Source organism: Scheffersomyces coipomensis (genome assembly GCF_036884675.1).
Source record: "Scheffersomyces coipomensis strain NRRL Y-17651 chromosome Unknown DFJ63scaffold_10, whole genome shotgun sequence".
In the NCBI taxonomy this organism is placed as follows: domain Eukaryota; kingdom Fungi; phylum Ascomycota; class Pichiomycetes; order Serinales; family Debaryomycetaceae; genus Scheffersomyces; species Scheffersomyces coipomensis.
Window position 1 is genome coordinate 23,887 of NW_027042901.1, and position 21,875 is coordinate 45,761.

At 30.4% G+C, this 21,875-nt stretch overlaps 8 protein-coding genes across 8 annotated transcripts; 5 read left to right on the plus strand and 3 right to left on the minus strand. All coding sequences in view use genetic code 12, as the record gives it.

Annotated features, from left to right (window-relative positions):
- Positions 1-454: 454 nt before the first annotated feature.
- DFJ63DRAFT_338146 (uncharacterized protein) lies at positions 455-1,387 on the minus strand (the record flags this gene model as incomplete). The annotated part of the gene is made up of 1 exon (XM_064908650.1): positions 455-1,387. The coding sequence occupies one exon, from the start codon at positions 1,385-1,387 to the stop codon at positions 455-457; it is 933 nt and encodes a 310-aa protein (XP_064759240.1).
- Positions 1,388-1,621: 234 nt separating this feature from the next.
- MDJ1 (Mdj1p) lies at positions 1,622-3,380 on the plus strand. The gene has a single exon (XM_064908880.1). The coding sequence runs from the start codon at positions 1,856-1,858 to the stop codon at positions 3,371-3,373; it is 1,518 nt and encodes a 505-aa protein (XP_064759241.1). The 5' UTR covers positions 1,622-1,855; the 3' UTR covers positions 3,374-3,380.
- Positions 3,381-5,180: 1,800 nt separating this feature from the next.
- DFJ63DRAFT_291423 (uncharacterized protein) lies at positions 5,181-7,325 on the plus strand (the record flags this gene model as incomplete). Its single annotated transcript, XM_064905400.1, has 2 exons — positions 5,181-5,559; positions 5,632-7,325. 2 exons carry the CDS (start codon positions 5,181-5,183, stop codon positions 7,323-7,325), a joined length of 2,073 nt encoding a protein of 690 aa, XP_064759242.1.
- Positions 7,326-7,329: 4 nt separating this feature from the next.
- On the minus strand, positions 7,330-9,687 carry DFJ63DRAFT_309945 (nucleoporin; the record flags this gene model as incomplete). Its single annotated transcript, XM_064905526.1, has 2 exons — positions 7,330-9,383; positions 9,522-9,687. 2 exons carry the CDS (start codon positions 9,685-9,687, stop codon positions 7,429-7,431), a joined length of 2,121 nt encoding a protein of 706 aa, XP_064759243.1. The 3' UTR covers positions 7,330-7,428.
- Positions 9,688-10,831: 1,144 nt separating this feature from the next.
- Positions 10,832-11,149, plus strand: RPS25B (40S ribosomal protein eS25; the record flags this gene model as incomplete). The annotated part of the gene is made up of 1 exon (XM_064905399.1): positions 10,832-11,149. The coding sequence occupies one exon, from the start codon at positions 10,832-10,834 to the stop codon at positions 11,147-11,149; it is 318 nt and encodes a 105-aa protein (XP_064759244.1).
- Positions 11,150-11,330: 181 nt separating this feature from the next.
- Positions 11,331-12,216, plus strand: DFJ63DRAFT_321414 (ubiquinone-binding protein). Its single transcript, XM_064907329.1, has one exon. The coding sequence runs from the start codon at positions 11,488-11,490 to the stop codon at positions 12,091-12,093; it is 606 nt and encodes a 201-aa protein (XP_064759245.1). The 5' UTR covers positions 11,331-11,487; the 3' UTR covers positions 12,094-12,216.
- Positions 12,217-12,439: 223 nt separating this feature from the next.
- On the minus strand, positions 12,440-14,845 carry DFJ63DRAFT_291417 (uncharacterized protein; the record flags this gene model as incomplete). Its single annotated transcript, XM_064905398.1, has 2 exons — positions 12,440-12,636; positions 12,727-14,845. The coding sequence occupies 2 exons, from the start codon at positions 14,843-14,845 to the stop codon at positions 12,440-12,442; spliced, it is 2,316 nt and encodes a 771-aa protein (XP_064759246.1).
- A 5,136-nt stretch (positions 14,846-19,981) lies between these two features.
- HEX1 (Hex1p) lies at positions 19,982-21,769 on the plus strand (the record flags this gene model as incomplete). The annotated part of the gene is made up of 1 exon (XM_064907582.1): positions 19,982-21,769. One exon carries the CDS (start codon positions 19,982-19,984, stop codon positions 21,767-21,769), a length of 1,788 nt encoding a protein of 595 aa, XP_064759247.1.
- Between the last annotated feature and the right edge of the window lie 106 nt (positions 21,770-21,875).

Consider the following 21,875-nt stretch of genomic DNA (forward strand, 5'->3'; position numbering starts at 1 on the left):
TTGAATAGCTATTAATTACAACATAATAAAATTCAAATAATAAATGAGTTTTGTCACTAACATCACCTGTACTGCAAGTAATGGTACTACAAGTGTAGCTACATTACCTGAAGGAGTCAACACATTTTTGTGCTATAAAGGAATACCTTTTGTTCCAGCTCCAAGTTACAAAAGTGCTGCTAATAAAGCTCTGATAATTAAGTTGTTAATGATTGCGATTATGTTATTGACAGTGTGCGTTAGCGCTTAAGATACAGTGAGCGAAGATGATGAACTTGAGAAGAAACAGTTATATGATTTCATTGGTATAATTGCTGAGCATTAACAAAATATCGAATATACGTTTCAGAAAGATTATATATATACTTTGAAGACATATGCCACCAATTTTATGAAATGTCGCTTTGTTTGCATTTTAAATATGTGTACTATATATAATTTCTAAAAATAAATTTCAAAGTGCTTGTCCATAATTTGTTCTTTTCTTCAATGACAATCTCAATGTAATTTCTCCTATTGGTTCTAATCTTAAAGTGAATTGTATTTGTGGATCAGTAAGAGATATTTCTGTATTTTGAGATTTATCAAATTCTTCATTTAATTCAAATAAATAGATCCAATTAACAGCTACCGGAATATATTGCAGATCAGGTTTATCCAACACTAGAATTTCCAATTCTCTCCCAAATTTGACATTCAATCTTATAGATTCGTTCCATATTTTACTTTTTGAAAATGAAGATCTAGCTTTCTCTTCTCCATCTATGGAAAACACAATCATTGATTCAACTCGTTTTCGAAATAATTTAACTGGTTCAGCATGGACAATATTCTTAGCTTCAATTGTAGTGATTGTCAATTCCCAATTTAACACACTTTCAATACTTAGCTTCTTCTGAACTAAAGTTTCACTTCTTACTGGAGTTAAAGTTGATATATTTTTAGACTTGTACTCATTTAATGATTTGTCCAAAAGTTTCAAGTATAATTCCATAACTTTCAAATTAGATTCATTGACTTTTTTAGTTTCTTTGTCTTGATTGAAATCTTTCTTTGCTAGGTTGTTTTGTTCAACACTATAAATCTTGAATTGTAATTGTTCCATCATATACTGAACTTTCTGATCCAAATCAGGACAATCAAATTGACATAATTGGAAAGCAGTATAAAACTGAGGTTTCATATTATAAAGATCGGACGAATAATATTTATGAGATTTACTGAGTTCTTGTCTAAGGGTCTTGATGTGAAAAGAATGTTCAGCGATCTTAACATTACATTCTTGAATGATGTATAGCAATTGAGTATTGGACCTTATTGTTTCTAATTGTTGAATAGATTCTTCTTCTCTATCAATCTTTTGAACAATTTCTTCAGTTTCTAACATGTTTTTAAAGTAATATGAAACTTAATGATGAAATTAGAATCATTCTTGATATTCGGACGATCAGTGTTCTATTTATAGCTCATTGATAGCCAGCCTACTAATCAAGGCTATGGCTGCAATTTATTCCTCATATGCAAGGGGGTCTAATTCACAGCCATGATGAAAAAAATGTCGCATCATTAGTCACATGATCAATAACGTGATTTGAAAATCAAAAATTTTTCTAGAATAATCAGAACCAAAAAAAAATTACACCAATAGATATAATCACATCTTGAAGATCTTCCCGCCATAACGACTTTTACATAAGTCATAGCTATAACTTGACGCAATACTAATAATACGTGCTATACTTGCTATTGAATTTAAATCAACTAGAAATTCATAGCTTTTCAAATTTCGAATTAGTGATATAAACGTTGTTTCATTTTTTGTTTGTGGTTTTTATGAATTAATTGAATTGAGATAATGAATAATTTAATGCTTGTCAATTCGAAATTGTCACAAACTGTCCTTAAGAGATCCATTCATACTTTATCGAGATCATCTCATAGTGTCAGAGTATGTTCGTCTCCCTATTTACAAAATCAAAGAATAAGATCATTCCATTCCACTAATCGTAATTTAATTGATTTTGATCCTTATAAAGTATTAGGAGTTGATAAGGGAGCTGATCAAAAAGATATTAAGAAAGCTTATTATCAATTAGTGAAGAAGTTCCATCCTGATGTTAATAAGGAAAAGGATGCTGAAACTCGATTTCATAAAATTCAAGAATCTTATGAATTATTAAGTGATAAAGATAAACGAACTCAATATGATCAATTTGGTGCTTCTGCGTTTGATGCCAATGGGAATGCTAATCCCTTTGCAGGAGGTCAAAATCCATTTGGAAATGGTGGTAATCCATTCGGTGGTGGTGCAGGAGGAATGGGATTTGATTTTGAAGATTTATTTAGAGAAGCATTCACAGGTCAAAGAGGGGGCAATGGAAGAGGTCGTGGAGGTGGTGCATTTGTAACTGAACATATCGGGGATGATATTGAAGTTTTAAAAACGATTTCCTTTAAAGAATCTATATTTGGATCTAAATTAAAAATTAATTATAAAGCAGTTGATTCTTGTAATACTTGTGAAGGTAGTGGATTAAAGAAAGGTAAAAAGAAATCAACATGTCCAACCTGTCATGGTAGTGGACAAAGTACTCATGTCTTAGGTGGATTCCATATGTCATCCACTTGTGGTACATGTCATGGATCAGGAGTTCAAATTGCTAAATCTGATGAATGTGGTACTTGTCATGGTCATGGAGTTCAAGAAGTTCCAAAATCAACTGAAATTGAATTACCTCCTGGTATTAAAGATGGATCAAGATTAAGAATTCCAGGAGCTGGTGATGCACCATTTGTAGCTAAAGATCCATATAATAGAACTAAGAATGGAGATTTAATTATAAGAGTTAGTGTATCTAATGATGCTACGTTTTCGAGAGTTAATAATAATATTATAGTGAATCAAGAAATCTTAATGACAACAGCAGCCTTAGGAGGAGAGATTATAGTTCCAACTATTGATGGAGAAAATATTAAATTAAAGATTAGACCTGGAGTTCAAAATGGTAGAAAATTAACCATACCAGAAAAGGGGGTACCAATCAATAGAAACATTAATAATAGAGGTGATTTAGATGTGATTTTGAAAGTTAAGACTTTGATTCCAGAAACTCCTATTCAAACTGCATTATTAGAAGCATTGGCTGATGCTTTTAATGATAAAAATGCTAAAAGAACCGATGCTCATTGGAAATTAGATTTAGGTGAAGATGAAGGAGAAGGTGAATCAGGTAATGTTGATGGTAAGACTAAAACTTATGATGAGAATGATTTAAATCCTACAAAGTTAAATCGAATTGGAAAATTCTTGGGTAAGTTTTTTAATATGGATGGTAATAATTCAACCAAGGACGATGATAAGAAGAAGAAGTAGAAGTAATCATAATACTAATCATAATCATACTTAATAATGGTAATAATAGAGTAGAATGAAAACAACTGATCAGAACACAATATGTATAGATTCTGATTGATTGTTTTTAAGTCTAGTTTTGTATATAAACGGTAAACTACTTTGTAAATATGTTTTGTTTTTATAATCATTGTCTATATATATGACGATAAATTAATGTTTTATTTATATATTGTTAATGATGTAGTAGTCGGTGAGTGTAAAAGGGTTTTTATTAGGGTAGAAAAGTACGAAACATGTTGCCAAGTAAAGTGGATTTTGAAAGAATGAAATTTGCCAAGTTTCGGAAGTTGAACAATAGCATTTAACTAGCTTAAAGAAGTCAAGATGTTAGGGATTGTGGTGGCGTTAGACTTCCATCGCCACGTTATCTTCGCCATTTAAAAGTTTAATTCTACTTCGCCTGTCAACTAGAAATAGCTTATTCATAATTACGATATAATCAAACTCTAGGCTTAAAAGAAGGCATAACAGATATTTCTAACTGGGGGCAAAGTAATGAGAAAGATGGCTGGTAAATGATAATTACGGATTCAGTTAAAGTGCGAACATTACAATAGTAAATCAATATCAGATTGTGGTCATCTCAGTAACCAGTTGATGATCCCACTTCCTCGTAGAATAATAATAACAGTATAAAGTGATTGCAAAAACAAGAAGGCAGAAAGACGCGTCTATTTAACTAAAAAATAAAACGCGAAATGTTTTTTTTTGTTATGATTTTATTTTTAGTATGTATGGGATGAGCTTACTATATTAGAGAGACTAACTCTAATGGAATGGAATGATGAAATGATGAAATGAAATAGTGAATATGAAGATGATGAAGATGATTGAGATATGGCGTTGTGATATGATAACGGAATTTCAGTATGAGCTCGAAGATGATAATGTTTAACATTGTAAAGATATCTGTTGTCTCACTTACCAGTTGAACTCTTTGATATTCGATGAACTATGATCAACCAGATCATTGAACAAAGTAAGAGTTACATAGTAAATTAACCCATAAGTAGAAGTGAATGACTCAGATCAGCATCCCATTACTACTGTGGAAATGTACAACTTCACCTTACACACCCTTCAATTTGACGCATCATAATCATAATCAAAATAAGTTTGACACAAAATTCTATTTTTGAAAGGGGGGTTGTTTGTTATGGTGAATCTGAACAATAATAATAATAGTATATCTTTATGAATGTTTACATTTAAAGTGTAAAGAACAATGAATGGCGAAGGAATTACTACTTTCTTTAACCGTGTATTCCATTCTATATTGTACCTACCTCGAAATTTAACCATCGTATAAAACACATTCTTCATCTCTCAAATTATCTCTTGTTAATAATTAACAACGAGATTCATTTATTTATTGGTATATATTAGCCACCACCCATCATTGCCCATTCAAAACCTTGTTTCTACTGTGACAGACAGATCAAGCAACCAACCAACAATCATAACTAGTCATTCATCGTCATCCTATCTTATCGCTACCAGTAACTTTTGATTGTGATCCATTTTTTTATATCGTCTAATCTCAAACAGAAAAAATTTAATTTGAAACTCCAACCAATATCAAACTATCCATCCAACCCCTGTTGATCCAAACCTTATCGTGTCATCACCTTCGTTCATTCATTCCTTCCTTCCTTTTGAGTCAAGTATTCCTCCTCCATTAAGGACATCGTCCTAGTCATTCGCTTACCCCCTACAATCTTACCCTAGTCTTTCTTTAAACATATACCCATAAATTATAATAATCATGTCAGTCAATAATAAACAACTACCTAAATTACCAGTCATAATAGATAATTCATCAAACTTACAAGAAGTTGATTTAGGTTCAAACCAACTTCTTGTTCATCCAGCACCTCCTCCTCCTCAAACAAATCAAAAACCATCACCTTTGAAACAACAAATAACTCGATCTGCTTCTTTAAGTAGTAATGAATCCAAAAAATCTTCAGGTGCAAGTACAATTTCAACCAGTTCTATCACTAATAATGGTAATAATCCATCAAGTTATATGATTCAAGTTAATAAAACTCCTATGAATTTAACTCCATCCCAACGATTAAAATTAAGAAAATCTCAATTAAATGATTCCATTAATAAATTTAAATCAAATGAAACTCATATTGGTGGTCCAAAGAGTAAACCAACAAAAGGCACACCTTCTAATCGGTATGATAAGAAAGATTTTGATTTTGAAGATGAATTGATTGATGAAAATATTTATCTTGGTGATTATATGTATAATAATAATCTTCCCTTTGGTCAACCTGTTTTACTGGGTAATTATCATGATTTATTCCTTCAAGAACCTTTCCAACAACAAAGTAATAATAATAATAATACGAGAAAGTTTTCCCTTACTAATACCGATACTTCTACTAGAGCATCATCAATATTAAGTATTAGTGAAGAAGTAGAAGTTGGTAATGAAACTTCAAATTCTTCTGTAATCAGTATGAATGATGATTCATTTGAAAGACCTAAATTTTATAAAACTGCTTCAATATCATCAGTTAATCAACTTGATTTTAATCGAATCTCTAAGGATGCTCAAGAATTAACTTTATTATTTAATCAAAATGAATATATTCAAATGTTTGAAAAGAGTAATCAAATGAAACATATGTTAACAAGTTTTAAAAAATTAAATACTTCATTACCTTCCTTACATTCAAGTTCAAGTTTAAGTTTACATTCAACAACTTCCACATCTTCCGATATAAAACATATATCATTACCAAGTCAATCATCTCCATCAACATCGACAACTCCTTCTACATCCAATCATAATTCCCTTATAATCACTAATAATTATCAAAGTTTTACCAGACCAACTTTCTTACCCCCAAAGGATAATAACGATAGAATCAAACATCAAAAACAATCAAATGAACTTTTAAACTCGGCTGTGATGAAAGAATCAAATTTACAATTGAAAAATTTACAAACATTAGAAAAAATCAAATATCAACGTAATAAAGATTTAAAAATATGGCATAAATTATTATTAGAATCGAATTTGATTGGATTTAATGGTCGGATTAAATCAACCAAGAATTTTAAAGATTTATATTGGAGAGGAATTATTGATCAAGTTGAAGAAATTAATGATAATATTCGAGGTCAAATATGGTGGAAATCATTAAATTTAAATTATAATTTGAATACTAATGATAATGAAAAATTCTGTGATGGTTATTTCACTAAATTTGATTCTTTAAATCAGAATCATCCAATTTTTAAATTAATTAATCAAGATTTAGATATGGTGTTTCCTGATATACTTTATTTCCAAAATACTGAAATTAAATTGAAATTAACCAGAGTAATGATAAGTTTTACATTATTCTTGCAATCAAAATCTAAATCATCAGATACTCCTTTACTTCAATGTTATAATCCTCGTTATCTTAATTTAATAGCGATCCTCTATTACAATTATAAAAACAGTTATAAAACCTTAATGACATTACATCAGATATATAATATTAACCAAAGTATACTATCCAATCCATCCTTCATAACTAAATTCGAAGATAATTTCAATCATCATTTACATCGATTAAAGACTCATTTTAAAATTATAAATTTATCCCCTATGGAGTATTTACCTATCCTTATTGATAATTTATTAACTGGGATTTTAAATTTCGAAATATCACAACATATAATTGATATTGTTATATTTGAACATTATGAAAATTATGAATCATTAATGATAAAATTCATCATGGGATTATTCAATCATATAAATTATAAATTATTCGGCTCAAAATCTGAAATCATTAATTTATTAAACTCCAAGAGAAATAATAATAAAGTCGATCCAAAGTATTTGAATGTCGGTTATGAATTTGATTTTATAGAAACCGTTAGAAACGTAAAAGTATAAATTTCAATAATATAAACAATTTTATTTATTAATTAAATCGTGTTGTATCAACATAACTCTAATATTTTACTTAATTATACATATGACCTCTCTCTCTCGCTACTTATTTATTTTCATTAATAGTCTTTAATAATTCCTTCCCATCATCACCAGTCTTAACTTTAACCACATACTTCTCTAATACCCCTTCGGTATTAATATGTGGAATTTGAATCATAGATCCATCTCCTAAAGAAGTATATACCAATTGATTTGATATCAAACTATTAAATAAAATCCGTAATCCTCCATCGGCTCTAATTAAAATACGAGTCTTTGAAGTTTCTTTATTCTTTAAGATTTTTAATTCTCCTAATCCGATATTCGTATATGGTGATTTGCCATCTTTTGAATCATTATAAAGCATTAATTTAGATCGTTTGGTGTATAAGGTTTCTTCTCCTTCTTCTCCCGTAGAACTATCAACTTGTTCACTGGCCAACGAAGCAACAGGAGTGAAATTACCTTCCACTTCTTCTTCTTCTTCAACTTTATCATCATCTCCATCGGTAGTAGGGACCGATTCTTCTTTCTTATCTTGGGGTTTGAATGAAAATGTAGAAGCATTACCTCCAAATAAACTAGGACCATTTCCATTTCCATTCGTACTTGATCCAAATGAAAATGCAGCAGCAGGTTTAGTCTCAGCTGGGGTGGTTGAAGATGCAGAATTGAATGAAAATTGAAATGCTGGTTTATTATCAGTTGAAGTTGAATTTGATCCAAAGGCCGGTATGATAGGTTTAGCAGTTGAATCAGATGGAGTGAAATTAAACGTTGGCTTAGTGGTGGTGGCCGTAGATGTTGATGAACCGAAATTAAAAGTTGGTTTTGGAGTTGATTCATCTTTGGTTACTACTGGAGTTGGATTAAATGAAAATGGTTTTGGAGTATCATTGGAGGTGGTGTTACCAAATGAAATGGATGGTTTGTTATCTTCAGAGGTGGAAGCTCCATTAGTGAAGGTTGGTTTTACAGTACTACCAAAGTTAAATGAAGGAGTGGTGGTGGTTGTAGTGGTTGCTGCCGAATTTCCAAACGCAAAGAGTGGTTTTGGATCTTTTGGTTTTTCTTCATTGGTGGTAGTAGATGCAGTTGATGAGCCGAAATTGAAAAGGGGTTTAGGTTCTTCTTTTGTGGTTGTAGTGTTGGTTGGTTGAAAGGAAAAAGTTGGTTTTGGTTTTTCATCTTCTTTATTAGTTGGAGTTGAACCAAATCCAAAAGTTGGAGTTGTACTAGAACCAAATGAAAATGCAGGTTTAGTAGTTTCTTCCTTGGTTGGTGGTTGGAATGAAAAGAGAGGTTTAGAAGTTGGCTCTGATTCTTCCTTCTTTTCAGGATTGAATGAAAATGATGATTTAGTTTTTTCATCCTCCTTCTTTTGATCAACATTATTGAACTTAAATACATTATCCTGGATCGGTTTATTAAAAGTGAAAGTTGGACCTTTAATTTCAATTTCGCTATCACTATCAGAATCTGAATCATCTTTTGGTTTTGGAGGTGGTTTTGGTCCAAATGAAAATACTGATTTCTTAACGGTTGGTTTAGATTCAAGAGTGAATTTAGGTCCTTCGATCTTGGTAACTTTTGGTTTATCATCTTCTTCCTCCTCATCTGATGATGACTCATCATCTGATGAATTCATTGATTGATCTTCAATTTGAATTGGTTTAGTAGTAGTAGTACCATTCAATGAAGGGACAGGAGCTGGTGCTGGTGCTGGTGCTGATACTGGAGTTGGATTAAATTGAAAAGTTGGTTTGGAAGGTAAACTTACAACTGATGGTTTAAATTCATGTTCTATATCTTGATAATATTTAATATAAGTTTGTAGTATAGGAGTGAAATTTACAATGGTATTATTAATATGTTTTTGATTGATTGATTCAATGAATTTATTATTTAATGCTTTAATTTTATTATTCTTTTCGGAGTCATTAGTGGTGGTGGTGTTGGTGGTAGTGGTGGTACTACCGACATTACTAAAGGCAGCACCGAATGATGAAGTTGATGGGGCTGGAGAAGGTTTAAACCCAGAGAATGGATTTGAGGAATCACCACCATGTGTGGTGGTGGTGGTGGTGGAGATTGATGAAGGTTGAGGAGGTACAGTTGAACCAAATTTAAATCCGTTAGTAGTACCAGTTGATGAACCTACACCTGAACCACTTCCTAGATGACCTCTTGGTTTTAATATTTTTCTAGTTGATAATATATCTGAAGAAGCTAATTGATTATGATTACCATTATGATTTATATCACCATCTTGATTGAAATAATTATCTTTAGTTAATTGATCATCAGCAATCCGTTTAGACATGATGGTGATGATAGTATAGTATGTATATAATATGATCTATCTAGCGTTTAAACAAGCTAATGACTTAGATCTTAATGATATGTTGATTCTACTTAAGTGTTAGTTACTGGTAATAAAGGCTGTTTTGAGTTTTGACCTTTTGAGGTTTGCTGAGACAGAGACGATTTTAGTTTTAATTAAAATTAAACAAATGTAATCACGTGAATAAATGTGGTTGTAGGGTTACTGACCTGGTGGTCACATGGGTCACATGATCGTCTGTGAAACTTTCTCACGTGATCGTTTATTGGCCTGTATATAATTATTTAGTATGAGAAAATTTTTCTTTTTTTCGATTACCATAATGAGAAAAGAATTAAAGTGTGAAACGCACACTAATTAAAATTTGTTAGCAGTGAGAGCCAAAACTCTGTTACAGTGCGTGAGAGACAGAGAGAGACTCCTCTGGAGAGAGTAAAATTATAGTAATAAAAAATTGTTAACTTTTGATTTTCTTATTATAATCTTTTCCTTTTAACTAGCAAGAATCGTCAAATAAGTATGTGTCATTCAACCTATATGATATAGATAGTATCATCTCATTAGAGATTAATGAATAGAATGAATCAATATGGAAAGATATCGATAGTAATGTTTTGATACCATGTATTATCAAAGTTATTGAAAATTGAAAAGATTGTAAAAAAGTTTATCATGTCATGTCATGTCAAATCATATCATATCACATCAACTACTACCCAGATGTAAAGATCATGTCACAGTTCAGGTAGATCAAGTGAAATTATTCTTCAGTTTATCATTCCAATGAATCATGTTATTCCACTATTATTTCATCCAATGAAAGAATTTTCCATTATCAAAAAAAATAATAATTAATGAATAACAATTCCAACCACCAATATGATATCTTATCATATCATCCAATGAGTAAGATCAATGTCTTGTACTCGTGTCAGTAATGATCATCACTTTCACTGTAGAAATCATCCATCACTTTCTTAATGTTAATTAATTCCCTCAAATCAATCGTCAATATCACTATTATTATTATTATTATTATTCATTCTCCTCTATTCATTATCTTTTAATGACCCCTGATATAAGTCCCTATAAGACTTCAAATACTAACTTTTTATTTTTAGAAATGGCTCCAAAGGTTCAACAAACTAAAGCTGCTAAAGCTGCTGCCGCTTTAGCTGGTGGTAAAAAAGGTAAAAAGAAGTGGAATAAAGGTAAAGTTAAGGATAAGGCTCAACATTTAATTGTTCTTGATCAAGAAAAATACGATAGAATCTTAAAGGATGTTCCAACCTATAAATATGTTTCTGTTTCTGTTTTAGTTGATAGATTAAAGATTGGTGGTTCTTTAGCTAGAGTTGCTTTAAGACAATTAGAAGAAGAAGGTATCATTGTTCCAGTTTTAAAACATTCTAAACAATCTGTCTATACCAAAGCTAACTAAGTTTTAACCTAAATTAAACTAAAGAAATCCTTATGTATAATCTCATTTTCATATGTTTATTATTATTTCATTCACCTAAACTTATAATTTTGAATGCTTTTTTTTAAAGCATTCAATCTTCTATATATAAATGAATGTATAATCAAAAACACCAAATATAATATATATTAAACATCACGTATATACTTTAAACTTTGTAATGTTGTAGTTTTTTATAATGGTTAGTTTGAGCATATGAAAAGTTGCGACCAATTGTGTGATTTTTGAAACCTATTTGAAGATAGCATCGAATCAATTTAATTGTTTTACTCACTATCTTAATGGATTGATTATATACAATGATGATACGAAATGGTTTAATAAGACAAGTGATCAATCCAAGATCAATCATACAACCAACATACCACTATCAATACCGATCATTCATAACTCCACCATCATTCATCTCATCCCAACCTCAATCTTATACCATTACAAAAATCATTCATAATTGTAATGCATCATTATTATTTGAAATTGTCAGTTCTATAGATCAATATCCATCATTTATACCGTTCTTACAACGATCTTTCGTTTCATCTCGAGATGAAGGTACAGGATTACCCCTTTCAGCCGGCTTAACCGTTGGATGGAAACAATATGAAGAAGAATTCATCTGTGATATAACTACCATCATGAATCAACGAGTGATAGCGGAAAGTGTGAATCATAGTGAAGGAAGTGAAATATTTGAATTTTTAAAATCAGAATGGAATTTCAAAAATGTTAAAGTCAAAGGTGGATTGGATAAATGTAAAGTTGATCTTAAATTAGATTATCAATTTAAGAATCCATTATATAATTCGTTGAGTTCATTGTTTAATCAACAAATTACTGATATTATGATTAAAGCCTTTGAATCGAGAGTTAGACAATTACAAAAGGAGAGACAGATATTACAATGATATTATGGGGGCGTTCAGCCTTTCATTAATCTCATCATTTATTTGTATATAGTTAATGATAATGATCATGATGAAAATTAAAAATTTAAAAAAAAAAAAAAGGAAATCGTTAAAAAAGCCGTCTATAAATCTAGAATAAAAAGAAAACCATATAGAAAATAGAATAGAATAAAATTAGTAAATAAATAACAAATTGTAAAGTGAATGACTGAATGTAAAGCAAAGCAAAATATCCGTAGTAAAACTAAAAAAGTTAGCATTATACCCTACCGACCATAATAAAAATGACATTAACATTAATGGACATGAAAAGTAATTAAAAAAAAAAGGAAAGGAAGCACTAAAGTTAAAGTTCTTTTGGGATCAATCCATGAGTTCCCACAAGATATTCCTTTAAGAAATGATTTGGAACTTTAGTCAATACATTATCGGGTAAACTGAATCCATTCATTTCTTTAAATGAGAAACTTCTTGGTTTTCTCGAATTAAAAGATAATGATTTTGAACTATTTGTAGATGATGATGAATTATTTGATAATGGATCTTGAGAATGTGTATAACTATGATTCGATAATGATGTGGTAGATGGTGATGAAAAAATAGATGAGTTTAAACTTACTAAACTTGTATTACTAGCTGGTGATGATGAAATTAAATTAGTATTCATCATAGCATTATCTTGATTTCCAATCGTAGCAGGTGTATTATATTTAACATGTTTTAAATAGGCATAATTCAAAGGAGATAAAGATGATGGTTTAACTAATGATTTAGCAACCCATGAATCTTCCATTGTCAAAGGTTTAATACATCTTAAACAATTCTTATAATATCTTCTTTTACTTGGAGTTTTATCTAATTTTGGACTCCATTTATAATCTTCATTATCATCAAAACGAGGTAAAGTAAGGGATGGACGAGAAGGATATGAAGAATTGGATGAAGTTGATGGACGACTTTCTCCTAAAGTTGGAGTAATTATATCTTCCCCATCATCAGCTTGAAATTCATCTTCTTCTTCATCATCGTCATCATCATAATGATGTAAATCACTTAAATTTTGAATATCTTCTTCATCATAATCAATATGATTTGAATTAGATCTGGTGGTAGTAGTTTGAGATTGGGATTGACCTGTTGGAGCAGTAGTCATAATAGTTGGAATTGTATTAGCTCTAACTCTGGCCTTTTTGGCGGCATTAGTAGTAGCAGATGATAATAAGGCAAAAGTATCAATATCTTCTTCTTCTTCATCTTCTTCGTAATCATCTTCTTCAAAAGTGGAGTTAATAGCTGATTCATCTTCATATTCTGATTCAGAATAGATTGAAAAAGTAGGAGCTGAATTAGATCTTACCGTAGCAAGTTTATTAGTGGTGGGGGTGGTAGTAGCTGATGTAGTAGTTACTGGCGCTGAATTGGTAGCATTGGCACTTTGAGAAGTCATCATTCTTGAAGATGAAGCCGATAAAGGTGAAGAACCAAGAGTAACCACATTCTTTGAACTTGAAGAACCACTAGCATTATTATTATTACTTCCAAATTTAAATTTCAATTTAGCTAATTTATCTCTTAATTTATTATTTGGATCAGATTGAGATCTTAATCGTTTATTTAAAACTTGACTTATAGATTGATCATCAAATCGATTATTAATATTACTTAAATGATTAGTATTATAAGCTGAAACAGTGGTTGATCTTCTTCTTCTTCTGGGAACAGTTCTATATTTGGGTATTTCTCGATCATTTAAATCAAGAGCAATATCCTTCCCGATATTAATTGCCATATTCCAATCAATTAAATCCTTAGTGTTTAAGAAATTTAATAAGATTTGTTCACTTTCAATTCTTAATCGTAAAACATTGGGTCTTTTCTTATAATCGGTAGCTAACCCAATTTTCGAATGTTGTAAAGAATAAGATCTTAAAAGTTTTTTATTCAGTTTGGTGGATTGGAATGAACTACCATTATCGATTAAATTCAATCGTTGACAAAATTTAAAAAATTGTAAATCATCATCCAAGGTGAAATCACTCATTAAATTCTTTAATTCTGATTCTTCAAATTGATTCATCGTACGTTCATTTGATTGTGGGATTGGTTTAAATGATAATAAATGATTTTCCAAAGTATTCGGTATAGCATAAAAATTCAATTGAGTAGAATTCAACTCCATAATGATATATTTCCAAGATCGGGATGGAGATGCTTCAAATGGAGTTAACCATTCCATTTTACGAGCCACTATACCGATTTTATAAATGGAGGGAGAATAACTAGGTAAGATATCATGATGAGGAAAATGATTGGTATTAAAGATAGGGAATTTGGGACATCCACCGGGAGGTAAAGTATCATAAGTTGGAGGTGAAACGGGGAATGGTTCGATTAATTGTAAGAAATTATCCTGATTTGATTGATAATATGGAATCTTTTTAGTATTGGTAGTATTATTAATAATTTTTGGGGTTGCAATTTTTTTGGTGGTGGTAGAGCAGATATTTGAAGATGGTGGAGTTGAAGGAGTTGAAGGTCTTGATTTTATGGGAGTTGAAGGTCTGTTTGAATTGGTAGGAGATGCAGAATGAAATGAAGATGAAGAAGATGATGAACTTGATGATATATCTGTTGGCAGATAAGTAGGAGATAAATCAGATGAAGTTGAAGTTGAAGTATTTAAAATGCCGTCTTTTACTGTTTCTACTGATAAATCAGCGGTTGAGATAGTGGTTGTCTTTACTGATAACATTGTAGAGGATTGATGAGATGATGGAATCAACGGTAAAGTTGATATTATGGTTGTCATTGACTGTAAATTGATTTATGAATATATAGATGATGAATTATACTGAATTAAGTTGATATATATGATGAAATCAATGATTTTACAACCATGAAACAACGATAAAAATAAATAGGGGAATTGAATCACTAAATCAACGACAGAAAAAAAAAAAAAAAAAAAAATTTCCACCACAAAGAAAAACTGTGAAGTAAATGAAAGAAGGTAAAGGAATATAGATCTTGATAATAACCAGACTTTGAAAGACCAAATAGTTAAATCAAGAATAGATATAGAAGAAAGGAAGAATGAAGGAAGAAATTATAAATATATAAATAGCTTTCTTGTTTGTTCTGGTTCTTCTTGTGATGTCTAATTATTTCTATGTCGCTATCTCCTATTTAATTTAAATCTGATTGCGGTCGGATTGTCCCTAAATAACTTTCTGCCTGCCTGTGAGAAATTTGTGATTTACTGACAATTGATTGTGGAAAGATAGTGAGTGGAAGACTGTACACAAAACTTTTTTAATTTCTATCCGCTCGGAAACTTAAATACCACCACACTTTCTATAATAATTGATTCAACAATGTATATGGAAGGGATGAGTAGTATGAATTATATAGTGTGTTATATAGATATAATAATGGACACACCTTCAGTTGTCCACTTTTGCTCTTCTCGCTGTTGATATCTCTTCTCTAATAATAATAATACGAAGAATAACCCACTTTCTTCAGTATTTCTCTCTAATTAGTGGATGGATGGAAATGGAAATTTCTTTTTTGTGATTTTAGGAGGAGATTCAAAACAAAAAAAAAAGAAATTCTCTCTCTGTCTTGCTATCTGAAATGAAATAGGGGAAAGTAAAACTTAGACTCAAAAACTATAATTATAACAAATATAGAAAGGTTAAACCTGATGTGGGTGGGTGGGTTAGAAAATCTTTAAAAGAAATCAACTTGTTATTTATATAAAAAATTCAAATCAAAGTAAATGTAAATATATAAAAATATTTGTATTATAACAATAGTGCTGTAGAATACTTTTAATTACATAGATTACATTACTTAATCACGATATTATTTTTATCTCTCCAATACCCATAATAACCCTTACGTATTTATATTCTATATATTACGTGATTTAATTACATAACTATAACCCTCTCATCAAATCATGTATAATCATATACAATCGCCATAATGAAATGATGATCTCATTATTTAAGTTTCAGAACCAAAAAAAGAAATGAAAAACTTAACACAATGTTTCCCGAGGCAATTTATTTTTTGAATTAGTTAGGTAACGGCTTATGTCTAATCTTGTCTAGTCTAAGTTTTAAATGATTTACTCTGACTGGTTAATCAATCCTATTAAAAAACCGCTATCCGAATTAAAAAGGTGAGTAATATCATTTAAATTTGTATGTATGTGTGTCTAGAATCACATCAAATTTTAAGTTTGCTCGATCCGGTAGTTGCTAACCTCTCTTACTAACAGTAAGTGTGCAACCCTTTTTTATTCTTTTCTTTTTTTAACTTATTAATCATACCAATAATTGTATCTTAAACCCGCTATATATAGTTATAATACAATACCATCCATTACTATGATAGTATATATCATGTTTAATGGGTCATTGATAATCAAATCAATCGATGATAAAAGTGGAGACTTATTCATTCATTCAATCATTCATTCACCGTAATGGTGAAGCAAACAAACTACTCTAACCCGAACCGTTAATAATATAATATAATATAATATAATATACCCACACTGCTGAGTTCCGCCATCGATAACTTCAACTTCAATCTCAGCCATTCAACTTTTATCCATCTCTATAGAAATCTAGTTTGAAAAAAGTCATGTAATATTTTTAACATACGGCTATATTAATAATACCCGTAATCTAAACCCCACTGTCCATTGGACCCATCATACATTCTTTTTTTAGGTTGGGGAGGTGGGTACATGGTTTAAAAGTGATAAAAGCTTATAATGTGATGTTTCATCAATTCCCCTTCTATTATATAAAGCCCGATACCTCATAAAACTATATCATTCAAAAGGAATAGAATATTTGATGATTTGCAATTTATCCATTAGTTAAAGTTTTGTGTAGGCGGTAAGTAAAGTCACTAAAGCCTTTTTTTTTTTTTTTACCCAGACTTACCGAGAAATTTTTAGTGCATCTGTCTGTCTGTCTGTCTGACACCCTAAATCTAACCATTGACGTAAAACCAGTAATTGAAAAAAAAAATGTCTGTCTGATTTATTGAATATCTGATAATATTAAAGTTGTTTATGCTATGATATCTCCCCTCAATCGTACTAATCATCATCATCATCATTAAGTTCTGTTAGCAATTGTTTTTCTCACTAAATAAATTTCTTCCTCCCTAACCCTGTCAATCATTTCTTTCTCACTAAAAAAATCATCATCATCTCTTGTGACACATTTCCGATTTATTTTTGTCTGTTTTGTGATTCGTTTATCTTTTTTTTTTGGTTCTTATCTATTTTTGTTATTACGTCAGAGATTATGTAATCGCTTAGACATGAGTTTTATTTAAGGTACCAAAAAAAAGACATTTGGTTTTTCTTGGCTATTATTTAAAGGGTCCTACTTCTCCTACTTATCTGATTAAAAAGATATATTATTTGTAGATCTTCGTTTAAAATGGTTTACGATAATGGTTATTTATATCAATGGGGAATATGTAAGTTTAAATAGGGTCATGATTTTAGTTTTTGTTTATTATTACATTTATTATGTATTATTAAAGTAGATAATTGATTTAGTGATTGATTTTATGACTTAATCATTAATAGTTTAATACTTATCATCTATTCAATCACAGATATTACTAATAAGAGTTGATTTAATCAAGTCTCTCTAATATAGCATAAACTTTAAATCACAACCACATGGAAAACAAAAGAGAAATTATACAGATTATGATCTTTCTACAAATTTTGAATATGAAAATTATTACAAATTATCTATATGACAACTCTGACAAGTAGTTGTCCAAAAATAGTTCATTATTAGATCCAAATTGAATTACACTTCAAAAGTTATAAAGTAATCCATATATGAACATAAGTGGCTTAAAAAAACTTTGATGGCTTTTCTTGTCACGCAAAATATTATTTTTAACCTTTTTATTTGCGCTTGGTTTGAATGATAAACTTCAATTTAGTTGTATGTTAATTGATTAGACATACCTTTAACTTTATTCAATGAGAATTGAAACTTATATGTTTGAATGAATCTATTTTACTTTCGTTTCCTTTCCTTTCCTTTCCTTTTCTTTCCTTTATAATTAATCAAAAAAGGCATGATAATTTTATAATGAGTACACGAATGGGATGTGCTTTGGAATCATGAGCATAAATGTGGCAGTATTAATATATGATATTATCTGGTCTTTTCAGATAACTCATCATATAAAGCATTGGAGTTGTTGTATTAACATTCAATGGTAAGGTGAATAAATATTAAACTTTTTTAAAAAATGAGGAAATTGAATCATTTATATTATAGTTATTCATTGTTGACAAATTTTGGAAAAATATTTCAATCAAGCGATAACAAAGGGAATTCTAATTTCAATCACATTCACAAGCTCAATCGCAATAACAATAACAATCACAATCACAATCGCAACTGCTGTTCGCAAGCAATCCCTGTATCGGTTCGTGATAACATTATCAATTAATCTCTTTATTGACTATTCAAAGATAAGATAACTTAATCAATCAATCAATTCAATTCAATCATATCCAACAATACACCGGTTCACCAATAAACCAATCATTCTCCATTGTTTACTATCTCATTCACAATCGATTTCAAACTCCTTCCCCTATTAACTCGCAAAAACTCTTTAATCAAAGGGTATATTCTACATTTGGCTGCTAATTAAATAGTTTATGTTACATTTTTTTAAAATTGAACCCCATACAAGAAAAAAAGACAAAAAAGTACAAGTAGAATTGAAATATCTAACTGTCACCTCATATCATTACCTTCTATCAGCATAATCTAGCCTTATGATCATACTAGGTGGTTATTGTTGTTTGGTATGTATTAGATATAAATAGCGTTTTCGGTTGGTTACATTTTTTTGAGATTTTGGTTACATTTTTTTAAATTCTGAAATTTTTTTTTATTATCATTAGTCGGTTAACAACTAAAACTTATAAGACAATTACTATAATAAAATCGAACAATGATAAATCATAGTAGTATATGATTGCCTTTACTTTTTTCTTCCCTTGATTCACAATGTTTCTTATACCATTCTACTCCCTCTTCCTCGGAAGGCTCTAACTATGTCTTGGTTACCTATTAATTCGATCAACTTGATTTACTAAGCACATTTTTTTATATTCCTAACCACCAAAGGTTTATCATTGCGTTATCTGAATAAGTTTACTACGTTATTGTTTAAAGCATTTCCGCTTTAAAAAATATTGTCATTGTTTAAAAATGAATACCTAATTGGTCTCGAGTATGAACTTCATATTGGTATTGTATTCTTTCAATAATACCCTAAATATCTTTCCATTTTGTATTACTATATTTCGTTTGTTCAATTCTTCTCTAATTCCATTGGTTAGAAATTGAATTCGTCTGCTAGTTCCAACAGCAATTGCCAAGGCAAGTCATAAACGGTATTCGTACATTTTCAGGCTCTCCACTTTCTTTAACCCCCAGACTTTTTTTGTTAATTATGCGCTATTCCAATTTTGGTATATTCCGCTCACAAATAAAAAATAAAAAATAAAAAATAAGGGGGACGACTCTTTCCAGAAGACATATTATTTTTAATGTTGTATTTTTTAAGTTTTTCACAACCAAAAGAAGATGAAGTAAAGATTGATTAAGGCCCTGTAAGTTTGAATACCTTATTCTTCAGTTATCCCCAATTGAGTATCTTGTCAACAACAATTATATCCAAAAAATAGGAGACTCCAACCATCGTTCAAGTATAAATATCAATGTAAAATCACCTACTTCAACTTCCTACTCCTAATTTCAATTCAATTCAATTCATTTAGTTAGTTAGTTAGTCATAACCATCATTAAACATGCAATTGATATTGAGAGTAATATCTTTATTGCAATTGATTGCAATCATTGTGGCTGTCAAAGTCAGTCCTTTACCAGCTCCTAGAAATATAACCTGGGGAACCGATGGTCCAATTCAAATCAATGTCCCAAGTTTAACCATTCAATTAAATCAAGACAATAATCTCCTTTCCGATGCATTCGTTAGAATCAAAGGTTCAATCGAATCATTGAAATGGTATCCTGCTGCCACTGAAGGTCCAATGTCTTCCATGCAACCATTCCCTACTGCTACTAATCTTAAAAAAAGATTCGATAAAAGATATAGTGGTATTTCAACCATTGAAATTAATGTTGATGATTTCGATGCTGCTTTACAATTAGGGGTCAATGAAACATATACTATTGATGTAACTCCATCAGGAATTTCGGTTAATGCCGCTACAATTTGGGGTGCCTTACATTCTTTAACTACCTTACAACAAATGATTATTTATGATAATAATAATTATATCATTGAAGATTCAGTATCTATTTGGGATGCACCTTTATTTCCTCATCGTGGTTTATTAATTGATACCGGTAGAAATTTCATTTCAGTGGCTAAAATTCAAGAACAAATTGATATTATGTCTTTAAGTAAATTAAATTCTTTACATATTCATTTTGAAGATACTTCAAGTTGGCCACTTTATTTAGAAACTTATCCTGAATTAACTAATGATGCTTATTCCGCTCGTGAAATTTATCAAACTTCAGATATCGTTAATTTAATTATTTATGCTCAAAATAGAGGGGTAAGAATCATTCCTGAAATTGATGCCCCAGCTCATGCTAGAGCAGGATGGCAACAAATCGATCCTGCATTGATTGCGTGTGGTGAAAGTTGGTGGTCAAATGATGTTTACTCATTAGCAACTTCACTTGAACCACCTCCAGGTCAATTGGATGTATTATATCCAAAGACTTATGAAGTTTTAGATAATATTTATCAAGAATTAGGAACTCTTTTCCCCGATAATGTATTCCATATTGGAGGTGATGAAATTTTTGGTGGTTGTTATAATTTCTCATCAACAGTTCAAGCTTGGTTAGCTGCCAATACTTCAAGAACTTATACTGATTTAGCTCAAGTATACTTAGATCAAGCTATTCCAATATATTTACAAAAACAAGGAAGAAAATTAATCATGTGGGAAGATATGGTTTTAAATGGTAATACTGTTCCAAAAGATTCTGTTATTTTACAATCTTGGAATGGAGCTCAATATGTTCCTGAATTAGTTGAAAAAGGTTATGATGTCATTGTATCTTCGGCTGATCATTTCTATCTTGATTGTGGTTATGGTGGTTGGATTACTAATGATCCAAGATATCTTGATATTGATGCTAATGAAGCTTTCAATAACGGAAATGGTGGTTCATGGTGTAATCCTTATAAAACATGGCAAAGAATTTATGATTATGATTTCACCGCTAATTTAACTGATGAACAAGCTCAACATGTGTTAGGGGCTGAAGTTGCCTTATGGTCTGAACAAGTTGATTCAGCAGTTGTCACTCAAAAGATTTGGCCAAGAGCTGCTGCCTTGGCTGAATCAACTTGGAGTGGTAATAGAGATCCAACTACCGGTTATTTAAGAACCACTGACTTAACCCAAAGAATTCTTAATTTCAGAGAATATTTAGTTGCTTTAGGTTATCCTGCTTCTCCATTAGTTCCAAAGTATTGTTATGTTAATCCTCATGCTTGTGATTTCTATAAAAATCAAACTATTTTAGATGAATTTGGTTTACACCAAACTTAAAAGTTTTAACCGTTTTTTCCTTTCCTTTCTTATCGTTATCCTTTATTATTTGCTATTTCTTATGAATAGTTTCAGATTTCTGTATTAAATATGTGTTTTCTTACAA